Source organism: Apteryx mantelli, chromosome 3, assembly GCF_036417845.1.
Source record: "Apteryx mantelli isolate bAptMan1 chromosome 3, bAptMan1.hap1, whole genome shotgun sequence".
NCBI lineage: Eukaryota > Metazoa > Chordata > Aves > Apterygiformes > Apterygidae > Apteryx > Apteryx mantelli.
The window spans coordinates 46,717,608-46,743,020 of NC_089980.1; the positions used below are offsets into that span (position 1 = coordinate 46,717,608).

The window sequence follows — 25,413 nt, forward strand, 5'->3', positions numbered from 1 at the left end:
AGTATAATACTGGCAAAAATGAAATCACAAGAAAAATGCTTAAAAGTAATTTAAGAATGTGCAAAACCATCTGGAACATTTCCTTAAAGCTCAAGATAGCAGTGGTTCTCATTGTTTGACATACCGCTAATATACTTGATGCATCAGAATGGAAAAAAGTAGATATATGTTTAGTAGACAAGCCTTATAAAGAAAAGATGACAGAAGGTATAACATGTGAAATAAGTATGATTTTACTGTTGACCAGAAGGTGAATATCACTTTTTAAAGCAAGGCTATATAAGCACTTCAGCTGGCAAATGCATTATTACCATAGGCAGTTTGAGTTCTCGTTCTGAAAAATCTGTACATTACATGTTTTTAACTACTCCATTTTACTTTGTAAACCAGACTGCTCTGCTGCTACTGACATCCTTCAGCTACTTGAAAATATGCCACATATTTTTGCTATTTTATATTAGAACAAAAAAAAAAATCAGTATGATGTTTCATTTATGAACTATATGCTCAGAAACCTCTGACATAAATGTAACGAAATCTAAGTGAGAGCTTTATTTGAAAAAAGACATAATTCATGAGTGCTGCAGGACTACTCTTTTCAAATACATATTGTATCCATAACAATTTAAAATAAAAGATCCTTGCTAACGACTACAAGCTAAGAATCATACTCACCTTTTAAAATATAGTCTGTTAACAAGCTTGGCACTTTCTCACTATCCTCTTTCATGGCATGAAGGACTAAAGCAGGTAAAGAAAAAAAAACAGTAATTCAGATATTTGCTCATAAATTAAAGATATCAATCTTGAAAAAAAACACCGTGAAGCAGTTTCAACTACTCATAGGGATATTACTACCAGATCAGCTAGAAAATACGACACACAACATCTGCACCTTTCACTTGTATAATTCTCACTGAACTCCAAGGTAGGTGGATGCATGTGACCCATTTTCCATGGTTAAGTAATTACAGTAAATGTCACCAACCTAAAAATACTACACTTAATATTTCAGTGTTCTCTTAACAGCTGAGGAAAACCACATTTTCTATTTCATGTATTTCCACGCACTATGAGAAAAAAAACCCCAAACTATTTAAACAAAGAAAAAAAGGTATGAATATTTTTTTCTTTCTTCTACTTCACAGGTGGCAATATTTAGGAATTTTAAAATAGGATATTTACAGTCAGAATTTTTTAAAACTTTACATTGAAATTATAAATCCATTAATGTGTTGTACTTTTTTCTGTTATTCTCACCATCAGTTGATTTTATTAGGCCAATTTGTCCTCAGCTTCAAAATCCATGAAGTTCTATGAGGCCGGCCAAGGTTTTAACTATTTTTACTTTACTTTTCTATTTTCACCATACTTCAGATTTGACTACAGAAAGTCAGGTTTTCAACACACTGACATTTAATCTTTCCTCATATCTTACAGTGAAAACTGCAATTCCACATATGGCAATCAAACACTTACACAAGAAAAGGTAAGGAGAGAGCATTCTTAGCATTTCTGACTGTATTTTACCAGAAACAAAGAAAAAAGCCCCTCCTCCCAATGAAAAACCTGTTCAAAAGAAAGTCACTATATGCAAAACTGAAATATGCTAACTGCTGGAGGGTTGGAGATCCTAGATAAGAAAAGCAGGCTCCATTACTTAATTTCTTTCCTTGATCTTCACTCCGAATCATGCAATAACATCACTTTTCTAGAGAAACACTGCTATAAATGAGCTGATGGGAATGTTTTTTCAGAAATGGTGAATGTTACCAGCTGTAGCCTAGAAAGTCTTAAAATACATTACTGAGTTTGGAATTTACTTAGAATAATGTCAAAGGGCCATTTTTGTGAAGTATGGATAATTCTGAATTGACATTTCTCAAGAAGGAAAAGCTTTTAAAATAACTCATAAGCAAGAACAAAGTCACTAGTTTGAATGTTCCAAAGAGAATCAAGTCTGAAACAGAACTTGATGGAAGCAAACAATAATAATCTAAAGACTGAAAAGAAGCAACCATTTTTAAGACAGGTATATATCTGTCACACTGTACTTGCATGTGAAACATCAGTTACAGAGGTATTCATGCCATCCGTACTTGGGTATTCAATATACGTAGTCTAAGCAGCCTTCTGAAAATCCCCTATCTCCTTCCAAATAGTATACAGAAAATTCTATTCCAAACTTTGACTTTCTGAATTGAAGCTAGGTTAGATGCAGCTGACATACTCTAGAGCAGGTGACGCATATGTTCTCCTGCACAACAAAGAGGGTGATATAAGATTACTTACTGTTTTCAGGTCTGTTCCACTGACCTGCTCTGGTCTTTTCAAAGACTCAAAAGAAACTAATTCTGAATGTGATTTAGGTGCCAAATTTCCCTTTACACTTACAAAAAGTTTCCTACTCCAAACAAAAGCCACAAAACAACCCAAGTGAAGTCAGACTATTGAAGGCCATGTTTCAGAATGACATCCAGCTTCACCTAGTATTTAGAGCTTTTCTTTTCCACAGATGAATATATAGCCCTTTATTGCTCAAACAAAAGAAGAATGAATCATTGTGGATTTTTTAAAAGGGATTAGAGTTTAAAAAAAATGACACTTTTTGGTTTTTCATTTGTTCAAAATGCACTGTGTGAATGTTAATAATAAAAGGTTTTAATTAGACTCCTGACAGTTCAAGAAGGTAAAAAGAAAACAACATTAAGGAGAATACTGATAGATGATTCTTGCATAATATTTCCTCTTGAGCACAGTTTCACTTGGTTTATTAGTCAGCAGCAATTACTAAAACCAAGATCTTCCAGAATATGAAAGACATTGAGGTTTTGAAGAATTTAAATAAGACTGATCACTCCCTTTCTTAAATAACAAAAACGTTTAGAAAACATTGGGCTCTTTATCCAAGAGGATGCTGCATTTACTTCAGAAGACTTTCCTAGTACCCTGAAAGTATTCTTATTTTGAAGCAAACAGTTTAAAGCTCTTGCTCACTCACAATTCTCAAGAATTTCAAAGCAATGAATTTGCCTTCTCCAACAGCCATTATCAGCAACAAATATTAGCTTGCAAGGAATTAGTTTAAAAACTACACTGAAGAGCAAAAAACCCTTGTAGATCTGGACAGCACTCTTAATCAGAGTACGCTAAACAGCTTACTGGCAAACATCACCGATCCAGTGTAACTGCTTGTTGCAGATTTCTCATGAGCATATTCCGAGTTTGCTACTAGAACATTCTGATCATGACCAAGAAGATTCTAATTTTATATGCAATATCTGCTTTATGTTTTGAGGGAGACAATCACTTTCTAGGTATGCATGCTACAAAACATCAGGAAGTATTTTTAATCACTAGTTTATGGAACACAATTTTTTTAATTAAGATGGCACAGCATTAAGCAACTTGATACATGTAAGCTTGTCTGTCATCCCATAAACAATAATTGACAATTCTTTATGAAATATTATCAACACGACTGAAAGAATTGAAAGCAAAGAATCACAGCACACAGAGGTATTTCATAAACTCCAAGTCCCCCATGTGAGAATCTGAACTTCAAATATAACAACAAGCATTTTATTTCAATTTTTATGTTGAAATAAGATATCAGTGTTCATAGCCATGGAATAAGATACAGCTTTAAATGAAACTGATTTAATGCCTGCCTAACAACAGCACAAAATGTGAGTCAGGAAGTCTGCAACTGAATCCAAGGATCAAGTTTCAACCAATCCACAGAAGGCAATACTGTTCATACTCTTTACAGTGTACCAGTCATTTTGTTAATAAACAATGAAACAACACAATCCATTTCCAGAATGCTTTTGCCTTTTTTCTGCTTAATATTGACAATAGTTTCAAGTGAAATTTAAATATAACAAGAGGATAAAACTTCTCTGCAGGAGTAAATATAAAAAATATATTTGTTACAGTGCAGCTATGAACTACCAGCTAAGAGAGCCTATGCAGAAAAATATAAGGAATCCAAATGAAACATTTAAACAGAGAATTTACGTCAGAATTTATCCAATATTTAATTTATCTTTCACGAAAATACACTAACAACCTTCCCCCATCCTTCAGCCAACTGTGGAATGACAGATCTGTGTAGCTGGAAAGTACCTTAAGAAGTCTTTAGATCCAAAGCCCTGCACTGAATTCTGGTCAAATGGCATTCCACCATCTATTTCTGTAGCTTCCTCCTATAAACCTCAAATGAGGGAGATGCTATAATCCCAGAGATATCTGCTGTATTTAATCACCACAATAATTAATCATTTTTTAAACACAACCTTAATTTTAATGCCAACTGAAGCAGCACAGAGAGGACTTAGATTTTATAAATAATTTTGAGAATCTAGCCTAAAGAATGCTGGAAGAACCTAATTTAACAGGGGAATTTAAAGCACTGTCAAAACTCTGATTTGGCTTATACTCCCAAATTACTATAATTTATTAACCAACAAACCAGAGACAAGCAGGCTATTTTAAAGGTACCCAAGCATAATCATTAGATGGCTAATTGTAAGTGTCCCAACACTCATTCTAATTTTCAGAACTTATTACTATATAATAACCTCAACAAAACAGTTTAAACAAACAGGAGTATATCAGGTACTATAAGGTAGCAGGGAGACAGTATTGCCAACTTTCATGTATACAGTATTTCCATAAAGCTCTGCCTGTTGAAGTAATATGAGAATCTTTGCTTTTTGATACATACAAGTTTTTAGCCTTCTGGGTTTCAAAGAACAGCTAGAAAACATAATGAAAAAAACCCAAAAGACAAGTAAAGACCAGCCAAAATGCATGATTAAAAATCACACAATTTTAAATAAATGCCATAGGGTAGGCAGGAAAGATAATTGTTCGATTCATTGTTTTTGAGCAACAACAGTTGGCAATACAAGGAAGGAAGTATCAGTGGGGAACTTCATATGCTCACTTTTGGTTAATGTTTGAAGGTCTTCAACAGATGGGGGTCCATTTTTCTTCTCATAAGGAATGACGGTTGTTAAATACTGTCAAATAAAAAACAGAGTCACTTGACAGTTATTTCATGCAGTTTATATTGCTTGCATTTTCTTTTGTAAAAATTGTAGCAACTGAAATTGTTAGCCACAAATAAAAGCTTTTCAAAATATTGTATTTTACAAGATATTAAGATCTATCTCTATCCCAAAACTAATCTCACAGAAGTCAACTTCTGTTTCTTGGCAAATCATGTAAAGATCATTTTAAAACTCATACAGTTAAACACTAAATTTTTTGAAGCTTTCTACAATAAGAAGTTTCTCTGTTGCATTTCATCCTCAGAGCCTAAGCACACCGATGGCAAAAATCTCTCTTCTCCTACCCTAAAATAAATAAATAAAAATCAACCAAAAGTCCTCCAGGAAACATTGTAAGAAGTACTTTAAATATACTATGAAACACAAGCTGAAAGAACAACCTTCCCACCACCTCCCACTCAAACAATAGCTTCCAAATGCAGATGAATAATTTTCACATGTTCTCTCTCCCTCTCAAAAAACCCCTCTAAAACAAAAAAAAATGCAAGTAACACTAGCCATGTCAAAATCTGAAACCAATTCCTGCTTTCCAGTAACATTAGAATAACATTCTTTGCACAGAAATAGTTCTTATTTATTTTGCTTTGAAATTGTTTGTGAAACTCTGATAACATCCAGCTTTTTAAAAGATACAGGCATAACAGATACAGGCTGTACGGGTGCATAAGGTAAGCTGCTCAGGTTTGTACAATTGTGATAAGTATTTGAAAAATCTTCAAACTTGGCATACACTGTGTTTGAACAGTCTCAAAACAGACATGGGATTTTCTTAGTGATTGCTCAACTCTTACTGAGTATGTGAAACATTCCCAGGATTTTGATAGATCAAAGAGCATTCCCTACCACCAGCTCTGAAGCTGTTCTATGTTCCTCTGTACAAAGAAAATTAGATTACCCTACAACTGGATGAAACTGAAAACAGAATTTCTAACTTTCACCTTCTGACCCCATATACTTCTAACCAAAAGGAACAAGGTAAGTCTAATTAAACCATGATAGCCCATCATTTGCATTTTAATTTAAATTCTCAATTTTAATAGTCAAGTATGCTAACAGATTGTTTCAAATCAACTCCACTTTTGTTCCATTTACACTTGAAAACTTTCGTTCTTCTCAGCTTTGCCACAGAAAATCAAAGCAACAATTTTAAGTCTTGCAGGACTTTCATATCTGGAGTGCAATCAAAAATTTTTTTTTCAAATTCTTGAAGCAACTTTATTAAGGATTTTTATTAAATGTGTTTAGGCTACGTTTTACTTTGCAACCTATATGAATACATATTCTTTTTAAAGAAGCATTTCAAAAGCCCTCAAATCTCTGGAACTTTCCCCAATGAAAAAGCTTCCTGATATCTCCCTGAATATAATTTTTAAGAATTCCAGAGGAACTTTTTTCTGGGTTAATAGATACAAGACAGAAGATAAAACAACCCTCTCTCTCATTCAAGTTGAGAGAGATGTGGTTCAACCTCCACGTTAACAGTCAAAATACATTATGCACAAGGTCTCCTTCTTCAAACCTAGTAGCAGCACTCAGCAAGGGAGTCAAGTGTAACTGAGACTCCTTGTGAATAGGTTCATCTTGCAGAAGGAGAGTTAATGCCAACAATGTTTCCTAACTGCTGCCATATTTAGAGGGGGATCATGCACCTCATGTCCAACCACATCCTCTGTCTAAAAGTCAGAGGGACTCTGCCGCTTATAACTTAAGGGAACCTACTGCACGGATATACTGACATCTCACCAAAACTTCATGAAAACACATGGCTATTCCTTTAGGAACCCTCCTATTCCTTTAGGATTTTCTCACATCCACTTGGCACTGCAGAGGAAAGCATGCAATGCTTCTTAGGAAACTGTCCAAGAGGCAATTTTCAGTTTCTTTTCCCACAGATGTAACCAACAGGTATCTCAAAACAGAGATTCATATTCTTCCCAAAGTTAACTGAAACAAGAGCTAGGTAAGGCTGCTGAATCTGTGTATGTCAGAAATGAAAATAAATCTAACTCAGAAACCAGAAGTCAAAAAACAGTGATTTCCAGCCTTCAGAACTAAGTGGCATTCTATCCTTTACCTAGGCAATAAATTACTGGAAAATGTTTCACTGCACCAAATACATATTCCCTATTTTCTTTTCCCTTTAAAATCCAGCTTTATCCACCAGTTTTCCTGTCCTTTTCCTCATCAACACTTTGCTGCTGGGATACTAAGAATCATAAAGCTCTATAGGAACGCTTTAAAACCCACTCCCTGAATAGCTGTGTGAAGGATAATGTTATGAAACGGGGGGCGGGGGGAAATAATCTATCCTACAGCTTACTGACATGCCTAAGTGTTAAGTCTACCATTATTCGTAAAATTTTGAAACAAATTTGGTGATATGATAAGCAGCACCCCCACTGTAATCTTGAATCACTCATAAAAAGCATACAATATGCCTGAAAAGTGAAATGAAGATGATTATCCTGAAATTTATTCTGGAAATATGATCAGGAACGAACTCCCTACATTTCAGTGGTTTTTAATGCATTTGAAAGTAAGTAATATCAATTGCATATCAGATGAAAAAGGGCTATATTTAGTGTAACTGTTAGTTCCCATTGGAAATTTCTTTTTAAACTTCACCATCAGTGAAGATGATGAAAAACCCCAAGTAATTTTCACTTATGTCTCAAAAAAAAAAGTGTTAAAATGCATGCACCTACCATCAGAGTAATACTACCCAGAAAACAGCAAAGGTGCTAAATACCATTAAAATTAATGACTGAAGAGAGTTTTGAAATAATTGAACAAACTTCATAAAACTTCTGACATGTGGCTGTGTTTGAATGTCTAGTTTGTAAGGCACACCAAATGGAAATGGCCCATACTTGTTAATCTTATCTCCTTGAGTTTTTTTTTTTTTTTTTAATATGACTTCAGATAGTTCATTAGCTAGCAGGAAAAGCCTGGACATGAAGTTATAATGACAACCAACCAACCCAAAATAATACTCAAATATTTTAAATGCAGCACTAAACAAAATTAGGATGTTCAACTCAAAAATTAAGGTGCTCAACAGTTATTGAGCTATTATCTAATCATACTGTTTCGACTTTGTAACTACCTGCAGTAAGAGAATAACACCTAAATTTTAAAAGTAGGGCCACAGTTTAGTAAAGTGACCAAAACAAACAAACAAAAACAACACCCATCCCTTCATCAACAGACTTCACACAAATCCCATACAAGCCTGGTTTTCCAGGACTAAGTCAAGAAACAGCTGATAATATTCCTTCCTACCTTTCTCCCCTATTTTTCATTTTAAGCTTTTGTTACATACATGATTGGCTTTAAGATACAGGAAGGCAAAAAAGTCTTAAGCCAGCTAACAAAGATATAGTACAAGGTAAATTAAGTAAACAGCATGATCATCGTGAAAAAGAGCATTAGCACATTAGCTGGAAAACTGATTGGAACACTTACCAAATCAATGATAATGTTAATAAAAGGATTATCCTTATCATGGCTAGAAAGTTGGGGGGGGTATTTCTACAAAGATATATATACAGAAGTCGCTTGGGAACCAAAAATAAGAGGACTAGCATGGCTGAATATGTTCATTTTCTGAAAATACATGATGCTTAAAAAACACTATAGATATAGGTAAATGGCTGTAATATATTATTATAATATAAAGATGGCAAGGGGAAAACAGAAACAAAACAGTACAGCTAAAACTCAACTAGAACTGAGATTAAGTAGAGTGATAAAAACTCTGTTGAGGTAGTTCTATGAATGTGTACCTATGTTCTATGAATGTGGACCTATGTATTCATGAACTGTTATACACAAACCTTGTTTGAGAAAGAGGATAATCCCCTGATTTATAACATCCTGATTCAGGAATGACTCGAGAAGAGTCATTCATCTCCTGAACACCTCAGCAGGATACTCCAGCCTCCTTCCAGGCACAGGCCTAATCAATGATGACATTTAGAGCTACTAGGCAGTTTGTAGCCTCAATGGACTTCTCAACAGAAAAAAACCCTAACCTACTCCTCTGACGCAATTACGTAAACTACAATGGGTAGGTATGCTGCTGTCTTTTGAACACCGAGTTAACAATGCATCAAATGCAAACACATGCTCTCTCATTTTCAGGATACTGATCCAGAACTCGTCTCTTTGAAGATATCCAATGTCTGTGCAAACTCCTCTCTATACAGTCTACTTCAGAGCAGATTCATATAAAATAAATACAATTTATACTGTTGAAATGATAGCTGAATACAATAAGGTATCATTGAAATGCCACCATGTCAGAGTACCTCAGGATATCTGCCATCCAGGTACAGTAACAAAGGGCATTTTGCAATCAGTGACACAGGAGTATTACCTGGTTGCCTGACTTAAAAGTGCATTCAAGGAAATAGCAGCATTCCTGTGGCCATCTGCCTCCATACTTGCAGTACAGGAAATTCTGGCAAGTTTGTCTTCATGTCAAGTCGGCTATATCCATTACTCATTAGGAGGGAATAAAGGCTTGAATATCTTTCTGGGCTTAAGGAACAGAAGTGCTACTGTGCATTTTACCTAGTTACTGAAAATTACATTTCAAGCATTTTGCAGCATTAAAACAACAGTTCTCTTCTGCCCTAAATGGTCAGATTGCCAAGATAAAAACATTCATGTGTTCCTATTCTGCACTTTACTACTGTGATTATTATGACTACTTGATACCAGCACAGTGTATTGTGTGTTGGATATCTTTTCTGAAATCTTTTTTTTATAGCTATCCTAAACTATAAATGGATCCAGCACTATGGACAAATACACTACATAGGAAATCCAGAAAGCACAGTTCGCCTCAAGAACTGCAGGACTGATAAAAAGAAAATGTCGTCCTGGGACAAACTGCTCGGTCTTTACTGGAAAATAGGACAGCATGACTAAAAATCAATTCCAATAAAATGTAACAAGAGGTGTTTTCTACCACCAGTGAAGCACACAGAACAGCCTCTTCACAACAGTCCAACTTTTTGAATATTTAAACATTAAATGCCAATATTTTTAGTATGTGTGCTAAAAACCTAACAACAGCATAAACAGTAGCACTTTACCACAATAAAGAACGCAAGTAATAAATACTACAGTTCTGAAACAAGTATTACTTTGAAATAAAGAATAAAAATCATGCTACTTAGGCATATATAACATCTACAGATACACCCACTAAAGTTGGACTTCTGTGCTGTGTATTTCAACATTTGAACAGTCAACAAAAAGATACAAACTTACCTTTAGCTAATGTACTATATATCAATAATCTGCCTTGCATACAATCTGCTGCTTTTAACATAATGCAGTTTTCAAAGGCAAAAAGATATACAGTTCATGCATGTTTGTAGATGCTAATCTGTTTTTAGAAACATCAGCTCTGAATATTAGAAGGGAGAAAAAACAAACAAATCCAAAAACCAATCAAGCTCTGTTTTCCATAGCAGACATTACCTAAATCCTCAATGCTGAAGGCTGAAATGAAATATATAATATATAATATATCCTTATTTCGGGCATTAGACATTTATATATATGAAATGTACTTTAAGCATGCATTATGCCAAACCTGACTTTTATTCTTGGGTAGGAAATAAAAGCTATTATTTCAGTGCATCAGGATATCAAGTCCTGATTGTCTTAAGCTGTTGAGGAGAGAAAGAGAGACTGTAGGCTGCCTGTAGTCTTGAAGCAGGGAAAGATTACATATGTCAACATATGTATTCTGTTTTTTTCCTATTTCAGCATTTACCTTTGACCTATACATGCTATAACTGTCAATTTTCAAGATCTCAGCTCCTACCGACAGTGCAGGCAAAGAATGAGGAAAAGAGAGGATAGCCCAGCACCTGTTTCTCTCCACCTGAGTTTCCAAATGTGTGGCGGAGGCCATTCTGTATGACATTTGAGATCCCTTCCATGCTGAAGCGCTAAAGGTAGTGAAAACATGGCAGAGAGAAAAAAAAAAGGGACAGAGAAAAGTTCAGAAGACTATTATTGAGCACTTATCAAGACTACAGAAGTAAGATGAATGACAAAAGCAAGCTGTAAGATGTATTTCAGCACATTTCTGTTCATTTATAAAATTAGCTAAATTGTGTTTTTACATCAAGATTTAAAAATACAAAATCGTCATGTTGAAGACTCAAAATTTCTATTTTATTATTCAATTTGACTTGCACTTTAGAAATGCTTTGAAGCTCTATAAATATATGAAGTAACATTTTTCAAAGTTTAGTTCTGAGAATGGTCTTTTTTTAAAATTAACAGTATCTCTAAAAGTATATTGCTCAAGCACTGACATTAGTTTTTCAGATTTTAAGCACCTATCAGAAACACTGTTTAGAAGCAGTCATTCTCACCTCTACCACTGAAGAATTTTATGCTTTCATGCTTCCTTCCCAATTAGCTTATAAACTATATTCCCCAATTTTTTCGTAGTATGATAAAGCATACAGAATTAGTTAATTTCAAGCTCCATTAAAATATATGGAATCCAAGTGAAGAAAAATTAATATATAATTCAACTACTGTTTTTCTTTTGCACTTTGTGATCGTTTTTGCTTGGTGGGGAAAACATGTATAAAACAGATCCAAACAATTCTAAGGTTTTCCATGAGATACAAGATTCAGCAGCTGACAAGAACATAAAAAGAAGTCGTCGTCAAGCTACTGACATACACACCTCAGCACACATATCTGATTGTATTTATTTTTAGGGAGAGGGAATAAAGTGTGCTGAAATACAGTATTCCTTTGCTTTTTTGAACACAATGAGGTCAGTAAATAAAGACACAGACATTCTAAAGCCATCTTAACTCTTTTAGGATATTCTATTTAAAGTAACCGGCATCTTCAAGCCCTGAATAATTTTAATTGTTCCCCAACGTGCCCTTTTGAAATAGTAAAAACATTTTTTGAAAGTGTGCAAAAGTGGTTTACCCAAAGCCTGTATCAAGGAAAACAAATTAGAATATCTAACTCTATTTATTAATCTTCAAATATAGTATCTATAGCAAAACTGATTTTCTTGGGATATTAAATTTAACCCTACTACCAAGCTTTGTATTTAAATGGGACTTCACTATAAAAATTTAGTTAATAGAAATTACTAAGCATTATTATTAGAACAGAAGCTTTCTCACTCTCACAAAGTTATCTGAGCATACAACTTATAAGCACTTCTGAAAATGAGGAGTTTTTTGTTTGTTTGTTTTTTAACGGAGTACTGAAGGAATGAACTATGCATATCTATTTCTGGGTGAAGGTTTATGAATCTGTATTTAATAACAGTGGAAGCTATTTTCAAAGGAACTACACATACTGATTATATGGGAACTAGTTTGTTCAATCCATCTGAAAAAGCAGATGATCTGATACATATCTTGAAGCAACTGAACTTAATAATGTCCTATAATGGAACTACATATACTTTAAAGCATGAAGTTTCTAAACTTGAAACTAACCAGAACAGTTTACAAATCATTTGGCTCAAGTTTCAAAATAAAATAATTGTTTTTTGTTTTTTTTTTTTTGTTAGAATACCACTTTTTGTTTTTCCATGATTGAGAACCAAAAAGGAGTACATCTGAACTTTTCAATTTGCTCTTGCAAAGGAACGACAACTTTTTATTGTTTTTTATTTCTTTCTTAAAGTTCTGTTAAAACTTAGGTAGGTACACAAGGGATGACTTTTCATTAGGCTTGGTATAGGTTTTCAAATCTTAGTAATTTACAGAAAACTGGGAGATAAAACACTCTCATAATACCCTCCATATGAATATTAAGATTCACCTCAACTGGTCTTCACATCACAAAACTTTTATGACCCTGAGGGCCTGCCTTCACACAGATCTTGTAACACTTTTAGAATTCAGAGCACATATGAACTTTTATAGGTCACAAAAAAGAAATCAATTGGTCCAAGATCAGCCAGGAAGTCAGTCCTGCTTTCTTTCAGGACCCGTCTTTCAGAAAATACAGATGGGATCAGAACTACATTTGGGTTACATCACAGTTATTTAATTTTCCTAAGTTTAGACAAAGATTCCAAAGAATTAAAATTTCTTTAAAAATGTTTATCCCTTACACTTTGAAAGATCATCTTCTGAAGTTAAACTGAAGCATTCTTTCTGGGACTTAGCCAAGACCTCCAAAAAACTGATCATATTTTCTGCATCCTATCACAGACACTTAGAAATTCTATCATTTTCAGAAGTCCTAAGGATGTGCCACTTGTTGCGAGTCTTGACCTCAAAAAAGTAATATCCCACTGAAAAATTATACTGGACAGAGAAGAAAAACAAAATTGCATCAAGAAGATAATGGCCTAATTTCTTTCATTCTCTACCTCTCTATCATTCAAACTTGGTCTAAAGGACTTTTTTTCCTTTTGCTGCTACGTTCTCTAAAGAATAAACCAAACTATCTCCCAGTACATTTGCATTACACTTCAATCTCACTCTTATCTCCCAGGGAGGGCAGTAACAACTTTGCTACAGGTTTCAAGAGATCCAGGGCAAGACTTTTACATCTCTCTACACAAAATCAATGTGACTAATCAATATCTACACAGCTACATCAACAAAAATGAATTTCCCGCAAGACTAATACTAGGACACACAGTACAATTCTGACAGTAAAACCAAACAGACAAATGAGTTTGCTTTGTCTTATAATGGAGCATACACAGCAGTGCAACCAAAGACATTTTCTATAAGAGCAGCATGCTGATTCCAGGCTAAACTGCAAACAACAAAATTTCTTTTTGGAATATGAGAAGTTATATGAACTTGTGAAAAACAAAATCTCAGTAGAAAGAGCATGAGCATTGACTGCGAATGAAGGCACAGAAGAAGGTGTAACAATATGTTGGTATAATCTAGGAGTATTACTTTCCCATAGGGAAAAACAAAAGCTATTTTGAATGAATATACAGTTACAATGATACTCTTACCGTTCCAGGCATATGACCTCTTTCCTGTTTGCCATTTTGAGGACTACCATTTTTCAGCTTCTTTTTCTTCTTTGCTGTTTCTTTGTGCTCTCTCTGTTTATTTTGTACTTCAATGAGGACAGAAATGAAGCTATTTTTCACTTCCTTCTCAAACTCCAACTCATCTCGTAATGCCAACTGCTGTACCAGTTCCTCAGAATAATCCTTAATGGCAGTCTCAATTTCTTCTAGCAGTTCATTTAACTCGGCAACAGACAATCTTTTTACTCCTATAAATAGTTCATATAAAAGCAATCTGTCAGGATTTTAAGCGTGAGAATACTTGCAGGAATTACAAGAAAAAAAGTGCTCTGAAATTTTTCAAAACAAAAATTCAATTCTAAAACTACAAAACACAAAACAATTCTCCTAAAGGAGAAAACTCATCACAAAGGAAACTAGATTAATAATCAGAAGACTTAAACATTTTGCTTGTTTCTGAGAAGTCTGAGATAATCTGCAAACACAAAGAGCATGTTGTACTTAAGGAAGCTGAGGTAAGCGTTCACCTTACAATACTGACAGCTCTGTTAACTATTACCTTCCATCTAAACTCCCTTTCAAAATAAAAGATCCCCATATTTTCTGACAAAACAATCAATCTTGTGACATCTCTGGAATCCCTGAATGTTTAACATGCAATAATACAGAAACGACACACACTCTACATGTGAAGGAATCTTCTTAGGGATATTGGTAAGGTGTACATACACATTAATAAAAGCTTGTATCAAGCTTTTATGATAAGCTTTTCAGATGCATTTAATAGAAAAGAAAACTCCAATTTTTTTTGTCTGGAGATTGTAGTCAAAAGCATGGCCTTGTATCACCTGAAATGAGGGCCTAGATCAAAAGCAGCCGACATGGTCAAAGCTACACCTGATGCCTGTAAAATGAGAGTTTGAAAAACGAAACAAACCCTCCTGAGTTGCATTTTAAAGGTGCTATCATTATGTACTACAGACAGTGAAATTATGACCAAGAAGAATGCGCTGAGGCTTGCTTGGGTTAAAAATGAGAAAGTTCTTTGAGGCTACTTTCTATTCTAGAATTCACTTCTTTAATTAAGTGTGAAAGAGCTTGTTTAGGTTTGCCAAAGAATATTTTTTTCATTGGCATTTGAGAAATGTATACTCCCAAAGACCTGGTTACACTGAAGATTATAATCTACTTAAGGAGATCGTACAGATGGTTGTAATTAGTTGGTTATATTCAATTAGTCCAGTAAATTCTATTTGTTACAAAATTGTTATACGGGAAATTCCATGGACAAACGCTGGAAAATACAGATAAGCTTACAAACTATTATAAAACATAGCTCTCAGAAGCATCAAAAGGTAACAGATGGAACATGATTTCATCCCTTAAATTACATCAGGGAAAACTGGTTGGAGAAAGCTCCTTTTCACTTATTTACTAAAGCAGAAGCAGTGAAACTTGTTAAGGTAATTCTCTGGTAAGGAGCCACAATTATCTTCAAAGTAGTTTAAGCCTTAAACTCTGTTACAATGTAACAGGATAGGATGCTTAAGGCTCTAAATTTCAAATAATTTGAACTGTCTGCTGCCTGTACTGTTGCCTAAACTATTCTAAACATGCAGCAGGTGGGTTGTGGCTTCTGTTTGTAACACAGCATTTTGGCTGTGTGACAGTCATTGCAGAGCATGGTAGGTCTCACCACAGCAGTAACTTTTTGCAAATTCAACTCTGATTGCCAGCACTAGCAAACAGCAATATCAGCTCAAACATAAAAGGTGGGGACGTAGAAAGATAAACTCAATGACAAGATTATCTGGTGCTCTGTGGGTTCAAGTAGCAGAATACGCCTTACAGTCTGTAAAACTCAGCATACTCTGTGGTAAAGATTAATGTGAGCAAATGCAATACACATTCAGTAGGCAGGACAGTCTTAAAAACATTTCTCTTCACTTTTAGCATGCATAAATTGGACCACTCGTTTGACTGTTTGAAAGAACTAGAGAGAGCATCAGGGAGTCCCAACACTTAAGAACCAGTTGAAGAGCCTAAAAAGCAATTGTTCAAAAAAGACAGAGCACCCCATTGTAATCCTCGCTTGTTTATGATAGACACGTTGGTACAATCATAGCCTACAAAAGGGCAACACAGGAACTACTCACCTGATGCACTGAATGAGGACAGAGTGATTCAAATGTAGAAGACTATATGGACTATACCTTAGGCGTGTAGGTTAAAGGACTCATCTGTGGAACCAGAATTATGACCGTTTTTATTTCTGGAATGTTTTAATACAAGTCTTTTCCTTTTTTACCTTTGATTTCCTGCTCTCAGTCCTAAAGAATAACAGCTCTGACTTGTCCTACAAAAGCCAGAGTAAGCTTTGTGCAAAAACTCTCCATAAAACAGTGATCTGAAAGACGTGAAAACAGATCCTGAGGAAATGGTGAAGCAAAGTTAGACTATCTGCCAATGTAATTCAAGGCATCAGTTGGTCAAGACTGACCTTTCAGCCATAAAGATGCAACAAAGATGAACTCCTAAGGCAAAGTAAAATAAATATGAAATGAAATACAAAGCAAGCTTGATTAGCTCAAAACCTAAGAGCATACGGAACTGTCAGAAAAGCAGGAGACCCGCTGGAACAAGCTACACTTTGCTTTCACATTCCTGAAATATATGTTTTGAGACAGCTAAGAGACCAAGCATTAAAATGGAATCTCTATAAATCCGAAAGGTAGCAGAAACTGTAGGTCATGTCACAGAAGGTCAGTCTTCTGCATCATCTGTAGAACTTATTGCTGGGCCAGACTACAGCCAAGAAAGCACCAAACTTCCTAAGACGGACCAAAGTAGGAAGGTCTGATAGCAGATACTTTGTGTCACAGGTTAGTTAACTACAAGCTTCTTTTTAATATAATTCAGCATATTATAATTAAACAATAAACGTAAATTCTCCTTTCCTTTTGTATAAGAAAGGACAGATGTTTCTCCTTAGACTAGAAAATGCAAAGTTTTTTTTTTTTTTCCAAACAGTTTAAGCTTTTTGAAGAGGAATGGAAGGGGAGGGGAGAGAAATGGTCAAGGCGCTTACATAGAAAAAGCAATAGTTTCCTTATTTCTGTGTTACTGTGGATCAAGACAAGTTGCAGTGACTGAAAACTCAAAGAAAAGAAAACTATCATCAAAGAAAAACCATTTTCTTCATTTACTCCATAGCTTTCCAAGAGCTTTAGCTGATCTCCCTTATCAGAAATAGCATATACCCTCAATAAGTATCTTACAGTTAGTATAGAACATATAAATTAATAGTTTAATAAATGACATATCACATTATCTATGAAGGGACTCCTTTCCAATGAATCAAGCTTTAGCATATTTGATTTTAAATCCTATAAAGTTTTATTTTTATTCTAAGGCGTATCAGTTAACGAAGGCGTGTTTTGTATTTATGCTTTAACTATAGCTTACCTTTCAAGGTACTTTGAAAATATTTTTGAATGCAAGTATTTCATAAGTAAGACTTGTTACGAATTAAGTACATGGAAAATGTACCCATGAAACTATTTTCAATAAGCATAAGAAGAAAATGTTAAAGAAATACCACTTACTTTCTTCATAACTGTTGTTCGTACTGGATCTCTTGAGTGTCTGAATTTCCTGGGAAAGTATGGAGAGCCGATCTGATTGGGTGGGTGTTTCATCATCTTCTGGATCAGGTGATTCTTGCATCATCTCCTCTATTTCTTCAATCACCTTCAGAAAAAATGAAACCCTTATGAAACCCTCACTGCATGAGCAAAAGCATCCTGCAATTTGAAGTGATTCTGTTGAGAGCTTAAGTTTACTTTCTTTCAACTAGTGCAGATGCTGCAAGGTGGAACTAATGCTGAGACTGGATTCAGGAGGATCAACATAAAAACCATATTGACATTTCCTCCCTTCCTTTCTCCCCTCATACTCTGAAAATGAACCTATCTTGTTAAGATAAATTGGTGATCTCAAAGCAAGCAATGTGTTGAAACCACAGTTATTTCCGTATGAAGGTACATATGGTCCTGCTCAAGACAATTGATCTAAAGAATGGGCTTGAATACCTTTCTTGAATATTTAATTGAAGGAAAAAAAAAACAAAAAACAAAGTCAATTAAAAAAAACTATTTTTTAATTTCTCTACACTTCTCTAAGGAGAACTACTTTATCCTTCTATAGATACTTTGCTATATATAGAACAAAGATGATCGTAAAGAAAGTCACCCAAAGACATTTAGCAGAAATGGAATTCTGTGCTCTTAGGTCTTTAAAATCTTTTTTGACTATTTTTCTCTGCATCTTCTCCAATTTGGCAACATGTTCCTGTTAATCAGGCACCTAGACCAGAATGCAAGATTCCCATGATGTGATTTACAAAAGCAGTACTAATACCTTCCAGAGCAATCAGACTCCCTCTGCCCCTTTTTGTTACTATACTATATGGCATATTGTATTTGTTCATTCAGATCTGTATTAGCTTATCGTCATCTCATAACTATTTTATCATTATTATGAAGTTATCTACAAACGATTACAGACAAGAATACAATGATAGACAAAAGAAGGCCTGAATAACTTGAAATTCTACTGCGCTTGTGTGAAGGGAAGTTTTATGGATCTCCTGCAAGTTGAAGCTGATATTCATCTCTGGGCATAAGATCTGAGCTAGATAAAAAGTATGAGAACAGAAATCTATAGAACAGAAATGCATAAAGGGCTTATTTTTCATTACAGAAATGATCATATTTCCACAGGCTAAGCTATTAGTTGAGTAGCTGAATAAATAACAGATCTGCATTTGCAGATTTAAAGGCTGTAGACATTGCTGAGATCCATCTTGCAGTCAAAAAGAGCTGAGGCAGTTCAAGCTATCCTGTCTCTTGTACTCTCAATGAACATGCTCATCAGAGTTCACAGGTAACCATTAAAACAACAACAAAAAAATACACTCTTACATTTGCTTACTAATGCAGGATCTTAATGGACAGTCATTAACTTTACTCAGCAGAGCAATTTTATAGAGAACTTAAGTAAATCCATGGCTTTAGAACAGAAGCCTTTATATACCAAATAACTTCAAAGCTTAATAGCAGAACTGTTGATCTGCTCTAATATTAGGCAAAATTTCCAAGGACTTTTCACTAATCACAAAGACATATGAAGAAGCAAGAGTTAAATGTCTATGCTGTCACATCTGAAAACACCCCAAACTCTAGAGTAATACTAACATTCTGAAAATATTTTTGCTACTTAACATGCATATTTAATCTAGTAGTATTTCTAACTAATTCATGGTAAGAAGCAACCAAAAAAAACTGAAGTGGAGAACTGATGTAAAAAGATTTCAAAGACCCTGACTATCAACCTCATCTGAAGCACTGGAACACTATTTTCAGAACCAAACCTGAACGATGTAGTAATATTGCATACATTATTACATGCCTTTAAATTAAAAAAGCGAGAGAGAGAAGCTTAGCTATTGTAAAGATTTGTAAGGATTTGTAAATAGCAAGGAAGAATAAAAAATAGTTACAGACTAAAAGGAAATATAACAACACTCTTTCTGCTGAACACTTTACCTGTTCTGCTGTGAACAGTGGTTCATCATTGATGCAGGAAACAATGATAGAATGCATATCCAACTGTTCTCTCAGCTCTTCATCATCTGACAGGTCAAGATTCAAGTTGTCATTTACCTGGGAAGCATGCATATAAATAAAACAGAAGAGGAACTAATATTAAGTTTTAAGAAAGAGACAGGTTCCTTGCCCATAACAACAGAATCAAATAATTCCTGCTGTGAAGTACCTGAAAGTTGAAGTGCCTTAACAACCGAAACCAGAACTGTAATTGGAGAAAGTTAAGATATCTGTTACTCTTTAAAGATAAAAACCTGCAGGATATAAAAACCATGTACACAATGATACACAGATATCCGCTGGGAAGGTAGTCAATACAATATAGATATTTAAATCAGGCTACTGTCTTAAATGAAGATAGATACAGATCAATCAGTGTGGGGTGAAAGCCTACACAGAATATTTAATACATAAATTTTATTTTACTAGCTTTTATATTATTACTTCTTTGCATAATGAAGGACATGAAAAATGTTTTTTAAAAAACATAAAATGGGTAAAATGGTATCTGCCCCAATTACAAAAAAATGAAAACTTTGTTAAAGATCTGGCTTAAAAAAAAAAAGTGCAACACTCTTCCCGCACATGTACCAACAAATTACATTTATACTTCAAATATAAAGATGTACTTATAGTCTGAAAGTCTTGAATTCACTGAATAAACCCAAAAATATAAGTCCCCTCCTTTATCAGTTAGGTTTATTTTATTCTCACACACTGATATACTCTAGTTTATTTACTGTTTATTTACTATTTGCTTTTTCAGCACTTTGTCTGTTATCAGACTGCAGCCAAACCAACACAGAAAAGCTAAATTAATCTAGTAATACAAACGTCAATCTTAAAAACAATATACAGAAAAAACAGAGAAAAAGCCCATCCCCTCCAACCTCTGAAAGCTCCAACCGCCCACCTGTTGCCATTTTGAGTTCAATTGTTTAGCTAATTTTTGGACTAATTTCCAAACTTTAAAACTAGCTATATAAAGTCCACTATATAAAGTTTTATTTTTTTTTCCCTGTGTAATTCCTCCAATCTTCCCAGTTTCCTTGGAAACTTGCATAGTTTTCTGATTCATTTTGGAGACGCTATTGAAATCCCCAGATAGCTAGTCTATCATAGACCACATTTAGAGGAACCCATACAATTTCTATTTCTTCAGACATAAGGAGGAAGTCAGATGTCCATGTTTTTCCAGAATCTGAACTTCAATAACCATGCAGTGATAGGGCTCAATGAAAAATATCTGTTCGCCTACCATGCAGATATAGTTTTGACAGTTCTTAATGTCTGCAGTCCTCAAATGGTTTTCCATTTATACAAGATTATGTCAACATCTATGAGACAGTAAGCGAGGATAACAACTTATCTAAAAAGAGGCCAGCTTCCCTTCTTACCTCCACAAGAAACAACATTCTGAGAGACTATCAGAACATATTCTGATAACTTACGCTAATAAATTACCTAAAACAGCCCAAGATAAAGCTGATGCCAAAAGGATCACCTGGCCTTCTATTCACACTCCATGCCTACTCACTGTGCTGGCAATATGGGTGTCTGAACCTGCTTAATAGATCAACTCAGGGAATGGCCTGGTTAAAACTAATGTAACAATAAATATGATAAACAATTGCACAATCCTGTTCATTGTACCACTGTCAAACACTTCCACTCAACTACTACTTTCAGCGTCAGAGCCACATAAAAGTATTCACAGATCTGTAATGTGAAGCAACAAAGATTAGATAATCAACCTAATTAAACTTGCATTTTTTCCCCTCAAAAAACAGGGAGAGAAATATTTCAAGCACAAGTCCAATGGCACATTATTAGTTTCAAATGCATCAAGGAAGTGTTGCTTAGGTGTTAGTATTCATTGTAGAGAAAGCTAAAACAAGCTACTAGCTGGACCATATGTGCTGTCACATATCCAGAAATACTGCTGAAGCACAGAGAAGTAGAAAAAAATGTGTCGAATGCTCCCAAACAGATGGGCTTTACACATCAAAAGGCACACCAGGTGGAGTGAAAGCTGAAGGAACTTGAGATATGTTTAATCCATTAATTGATTTTCCTCTGCTGGCAACATACCTAAGATTCTTTCTAATTCAGCAACACCACATTTCTTTGCAGTTCATTCATAGCTGTCTGTAAACAACTTACAAAAACTATATTAAACATATTTCCAATATCATATCTAGTTCCTTATCAAGAAATCCATCAGTCTTCTGGTTCATCTTTTCAGTCACAGAACAAGGGAGTAACTGTTTTTACTTTAATGTAAGGATTGAATGACTCTATATCCACTTATAAAATATGAACAAACACTAAATTAATAAAAATTAGAATAAATACAAGTCAAATTCAAGATAAAAATCATCAGACCCAAATAGAGAAAGAGTTCCAGATTGTCGTCATCTCCTGCAGAAGAAAATAAGTTTTTTTTCAGGTATCCTTTTCACCAGGACAATTTTTGTTTCTGTCATAGTAAAAAAGTAGCTGTGGATTACTTAATGGATGGTAAAAGTCTAAGCATTCGTTTATTCTCAGGTTTCACACACACACACATTTTTAGAATACAACAAAACTTCAGTATGTTTAAAAGAAACAACCCATTTACTCAGAAGACTTTGGATACTAGAATTCCTCCTAGCTTTTCTTCCTAAGTGTTTTAATTCACTTTACAGAAGATCAGAGGACAACCATTTCTTCAAACCTCTGTGAAACTTTTCATTCTCTGTTTGCTCTCCAGACAACTATTTTGCTTGTCAAATAAGAAAAAAAGAACTGTTGCAGTTTAGTGTCTCCTGGGTCTCCTTTTCTGCAATTAATTCATTTTAGCCTCTATCTGACTGTAGAATGAGGTCATCACAGAAGAAATCCACACTGGATTTACTAAATAAGAATATTCCCTCCTCTTTCTCCCCCACCCCAGAATACTTCAGCATGAAAGGACAGGAGAAAGTTTGTATGCAAAACACTCACAATTTACAACTTTGTCTGTCGTGCTCTGCTCTAGTGAACATTGGTTTATTCAGCCATCTAAAACTAACCCTGTAATATTTCAGATTGAAGAAAAGCAAATATGTATCAATGGCTGTTAGATGTTTATAAACCCTCTCATACTTACGCCTGATGTCAAGCACTAAAAATGTTTTAAGCCATTTAAGACCAACACTATTTTATAAAAATTGTTTTATTTCCCTGCTAAGCATAAAAAAGCCCAACATGGTATTTTTGATAGTCAGAACTTACCCCTTTTTCTGAAAGATTCAGTGTTGGCAAGTGCAAAGCTCTGGTGTGGGAAGATTTCCAGTCAACTGGCATTACATTACCATAATTATCAGTCAAAGCATTCCAAATCCTACAGAGAGGAATAAAGGAACAAAAATGCAGACCTTAAAATGAACAGCAACTGATCAGCAGTTAACATATTTTTAATGACAATATATTTCTATCAACAAACTATTTTTTCTCCCTAAATTATCATCTACAAGTTACTGACAATATTTTAATAATATTCTGAAGTCAAAGAAAAAAAACTGTTTTTGAAAAGCATCATGCATTTCTCTTTTTAAATGCAAAACTTATGCACAACAGTGAAATAAAAAGACAGCTTGGTTACAAATTATATAACCATACTCAAAATCTCTTTTGGAGTGGATGAGCTCTTCCTCTGATAAAATTTGAGCCAAGCTGTAAACTCTTTTCCCAGTGTTGCTGCTTTCCTTGCCTTTTGCACCTTAAAAATCAGGAATTAGCAGAGGCTGAGTAGCAACTTCCAGGTCAAAGATCAATTTTTACATCTTGTTTTAACTGCTTCTATAAAAGCTTCTTTTTTTTCATTTACCTCAGAATAATGAACAGGCACAAGTTACACTAAGATTTAGAAGAATTTTATTTTATCCAGAAGCACTCTTGCTCAGCTCAGCCCTCCACTCATGTTTACAGTTAACCACGTTCAGGACCAGTGTACAGCAAACTCTAGGCTTGCATGCACAGCACTATTCTGAAATATCAGCTCAGATTTTGAAACAGAGCAGCCCTATTAACAGGTTGCCTCAAGTCAGCTAACAGTTGATGCATGTTTGAAGTGGTTGCCCAGCTGGGCTCAGGGGAGGTCAGAGGAATGGCTCAGGCAGACTCAGAAGGGCAGGCAGAGACCTAGCACTCCACAACCACTCTAACTCACAGTTCTCTATACTTATCTCACTCTTTATATCACAGATACCTAGTCTTTTGCAGAGTGTGGTGTTTTTCTAAATTATTCTCCTAGGATAAGATATACAGTCTAGTTACGTCAAGGTTAAAGAAAAAAAATGCTGCAGTATTCTTAAAAAAAGATAAGCTGACAGTGAGATTGGCAGCTATAAAATAATGTTAAAAATAAAACCCATGAAAACAGCATAGCTCGTAGCTCTATTATTCAGTGAATAAAACAAATATTACAGTTGCAATTTTCTCTGAGATTCTCTTCCACATCTGAACTGCTTTCCACGTATAATTTCAGGCAAACACTAAACTGTGGCATTTTACAAGAAGCTAAATAAGTACAACCTTCAGTCATTCCGTGCTTCAGAACAGTTATCGTTTCTTACCCAAAAGAGAAGCAACACGGAGATGTGCACTTTTTTTTTTTTTTTTTTTTGACAGTTACGGGAATAAAAGCCCAAAAGCTCAAACTAGCGCCGGCGGCTCGGCCAACCCTTGACGGTTGAGACTGAACAGGCGCGCCCGAACCGCCGGTGTCGGGCCCGCCGGCTCCCAGGCGCAGCCCACGGAGGGGAGAGGGGAGCCCTCAGCCCCCGCAGCCCTGCTCAGGCACGGCGGGAGGAGCGACCCAGGGGGCAGGAGAAGCGGCAGCGCGGAGGCCCAGGCCAGAAGGCCCGGGGGCAACGCTTTCAGACAGCCAGCGCGGAGGCCGCCCCACAGACACAGCACGGCCCCCGGCCCCACACCCCCTTCCGCCTGGCCCCCCCGGCTCCGGCTCCGGCCCCGGCCCCGGCCTCGGCCTCCTCGCGCCGCTCCCGCAACGGCCGCCGCCGGGCGCTGCCCCGCCGGCCCGCACTCACTCGTCGTCCTGCAGGGCGCTCTGCTCCGTGAGGGGCCGCGGCGCAACGCGGCTCTCGCCGCCGCCGTCGCGGGCCTGCGGGGGCTCAAAGCAGAGGGATAACTTGGCCGCCAAATCCCCCCCGCCCCAGCCGCCCTTGTCGCGGGCCGCCTCGGGGCCGCTCCCCGCGGCGGGCTGGAAGACCGAGAAGTCTTGCCAGTCCCCCGGGTCTCGCTGCGAGGCCTCCGCCGCCATAGCCGCCACAGCAGCTGGAAACAGCCGGCTACGCGCCTCCGGCAGCGCCACTCGGCCGTGCGCGCTCCCGGCCCCTCCCGCCGCGGCGGGGCGGGGCGCGTGACGGCGCTGGGCTGCCCAACGGCCGCTCCCCAACGGCCGCCGCGGGGGGCGGGGCTGGGCGCGCGCAGCCGGGGGGGGGGCCGCCCGCGGCGGCAGGGGGCGCAGCGGTCGCGGCCGCAACCACAGCGCCGTCAGCGGGCGGCGCGCTGGCCCCGGCGCCAGCGCCGCTCCGGCCGGCCGGCACGGCACGGGGCCCGCGGCTGGGGTTAACCGGTCCAGCCTGGCCACGGCGGGCACCGAGCAGCG

At 36.4% G+C, this 25,413-nt stretch overlaps 1 protein-coding gene across 4 annotated transcripts in view; it reads right to left on the bottom strand.

The window, feature by feature from the left end:
- FEZ2 (fasciculation and elongation protein zeta 2) overlaps window positions 1-25,140 on the bottom strand; it is a 33,850-nt gene extending 8,710 nt beyond the window's left edge. The window contains exons 1-9 of one of the 4 annotated variants that reach the window (XR_010883706.1): window positions 24,833-25,140; window positions 23,016-23,124; window positions 19,701-19,817; window positions 17,700-17,844; window positions 14,074-14,342; window positions 10,967-11,047; window positions 10,450-10,497; window positions 9,457-9,640; window positions 4,952-5,027 (exon numbers count right to left, since the gene is read on the bottom strand). Coding sequence is in view for 3 of the 4 variants with exons in the window: in XM_067293290.1 (XP_067149391.1) it covers window positions 676-741; window positions 4,952-5,027; window positions 10,967-11,047; window positions 14,074-14,342; window positions 17,700-17,844; window positions 19,701-19,817; window positions 23,016-23,124; window positions 24,833-25,065 (1,096 nt within the window). In the remaining variant the exon portion in view is untranslated. Of the gene's footprint in view, window positions 1-675; window positions 742-4,951; window positions 5,028-9,456; window positions 9,641-10,400; window positions 10,498-10,966; window positions 11,048-14,073; window positions 14,343-17,699; window positions 17,845-19,700; window positions 19,818-23,015; window positions 23,125-24,832 lie in introns of those variants that run through there. The other 3 variants (XM_067293290.1, XM_067293291.1, XM_067293292.1) reach the window with 3 other exon arrangements.
- Between the last annotated feature and the right edge of the window lie 273 nt (window positions 25,141-25,413).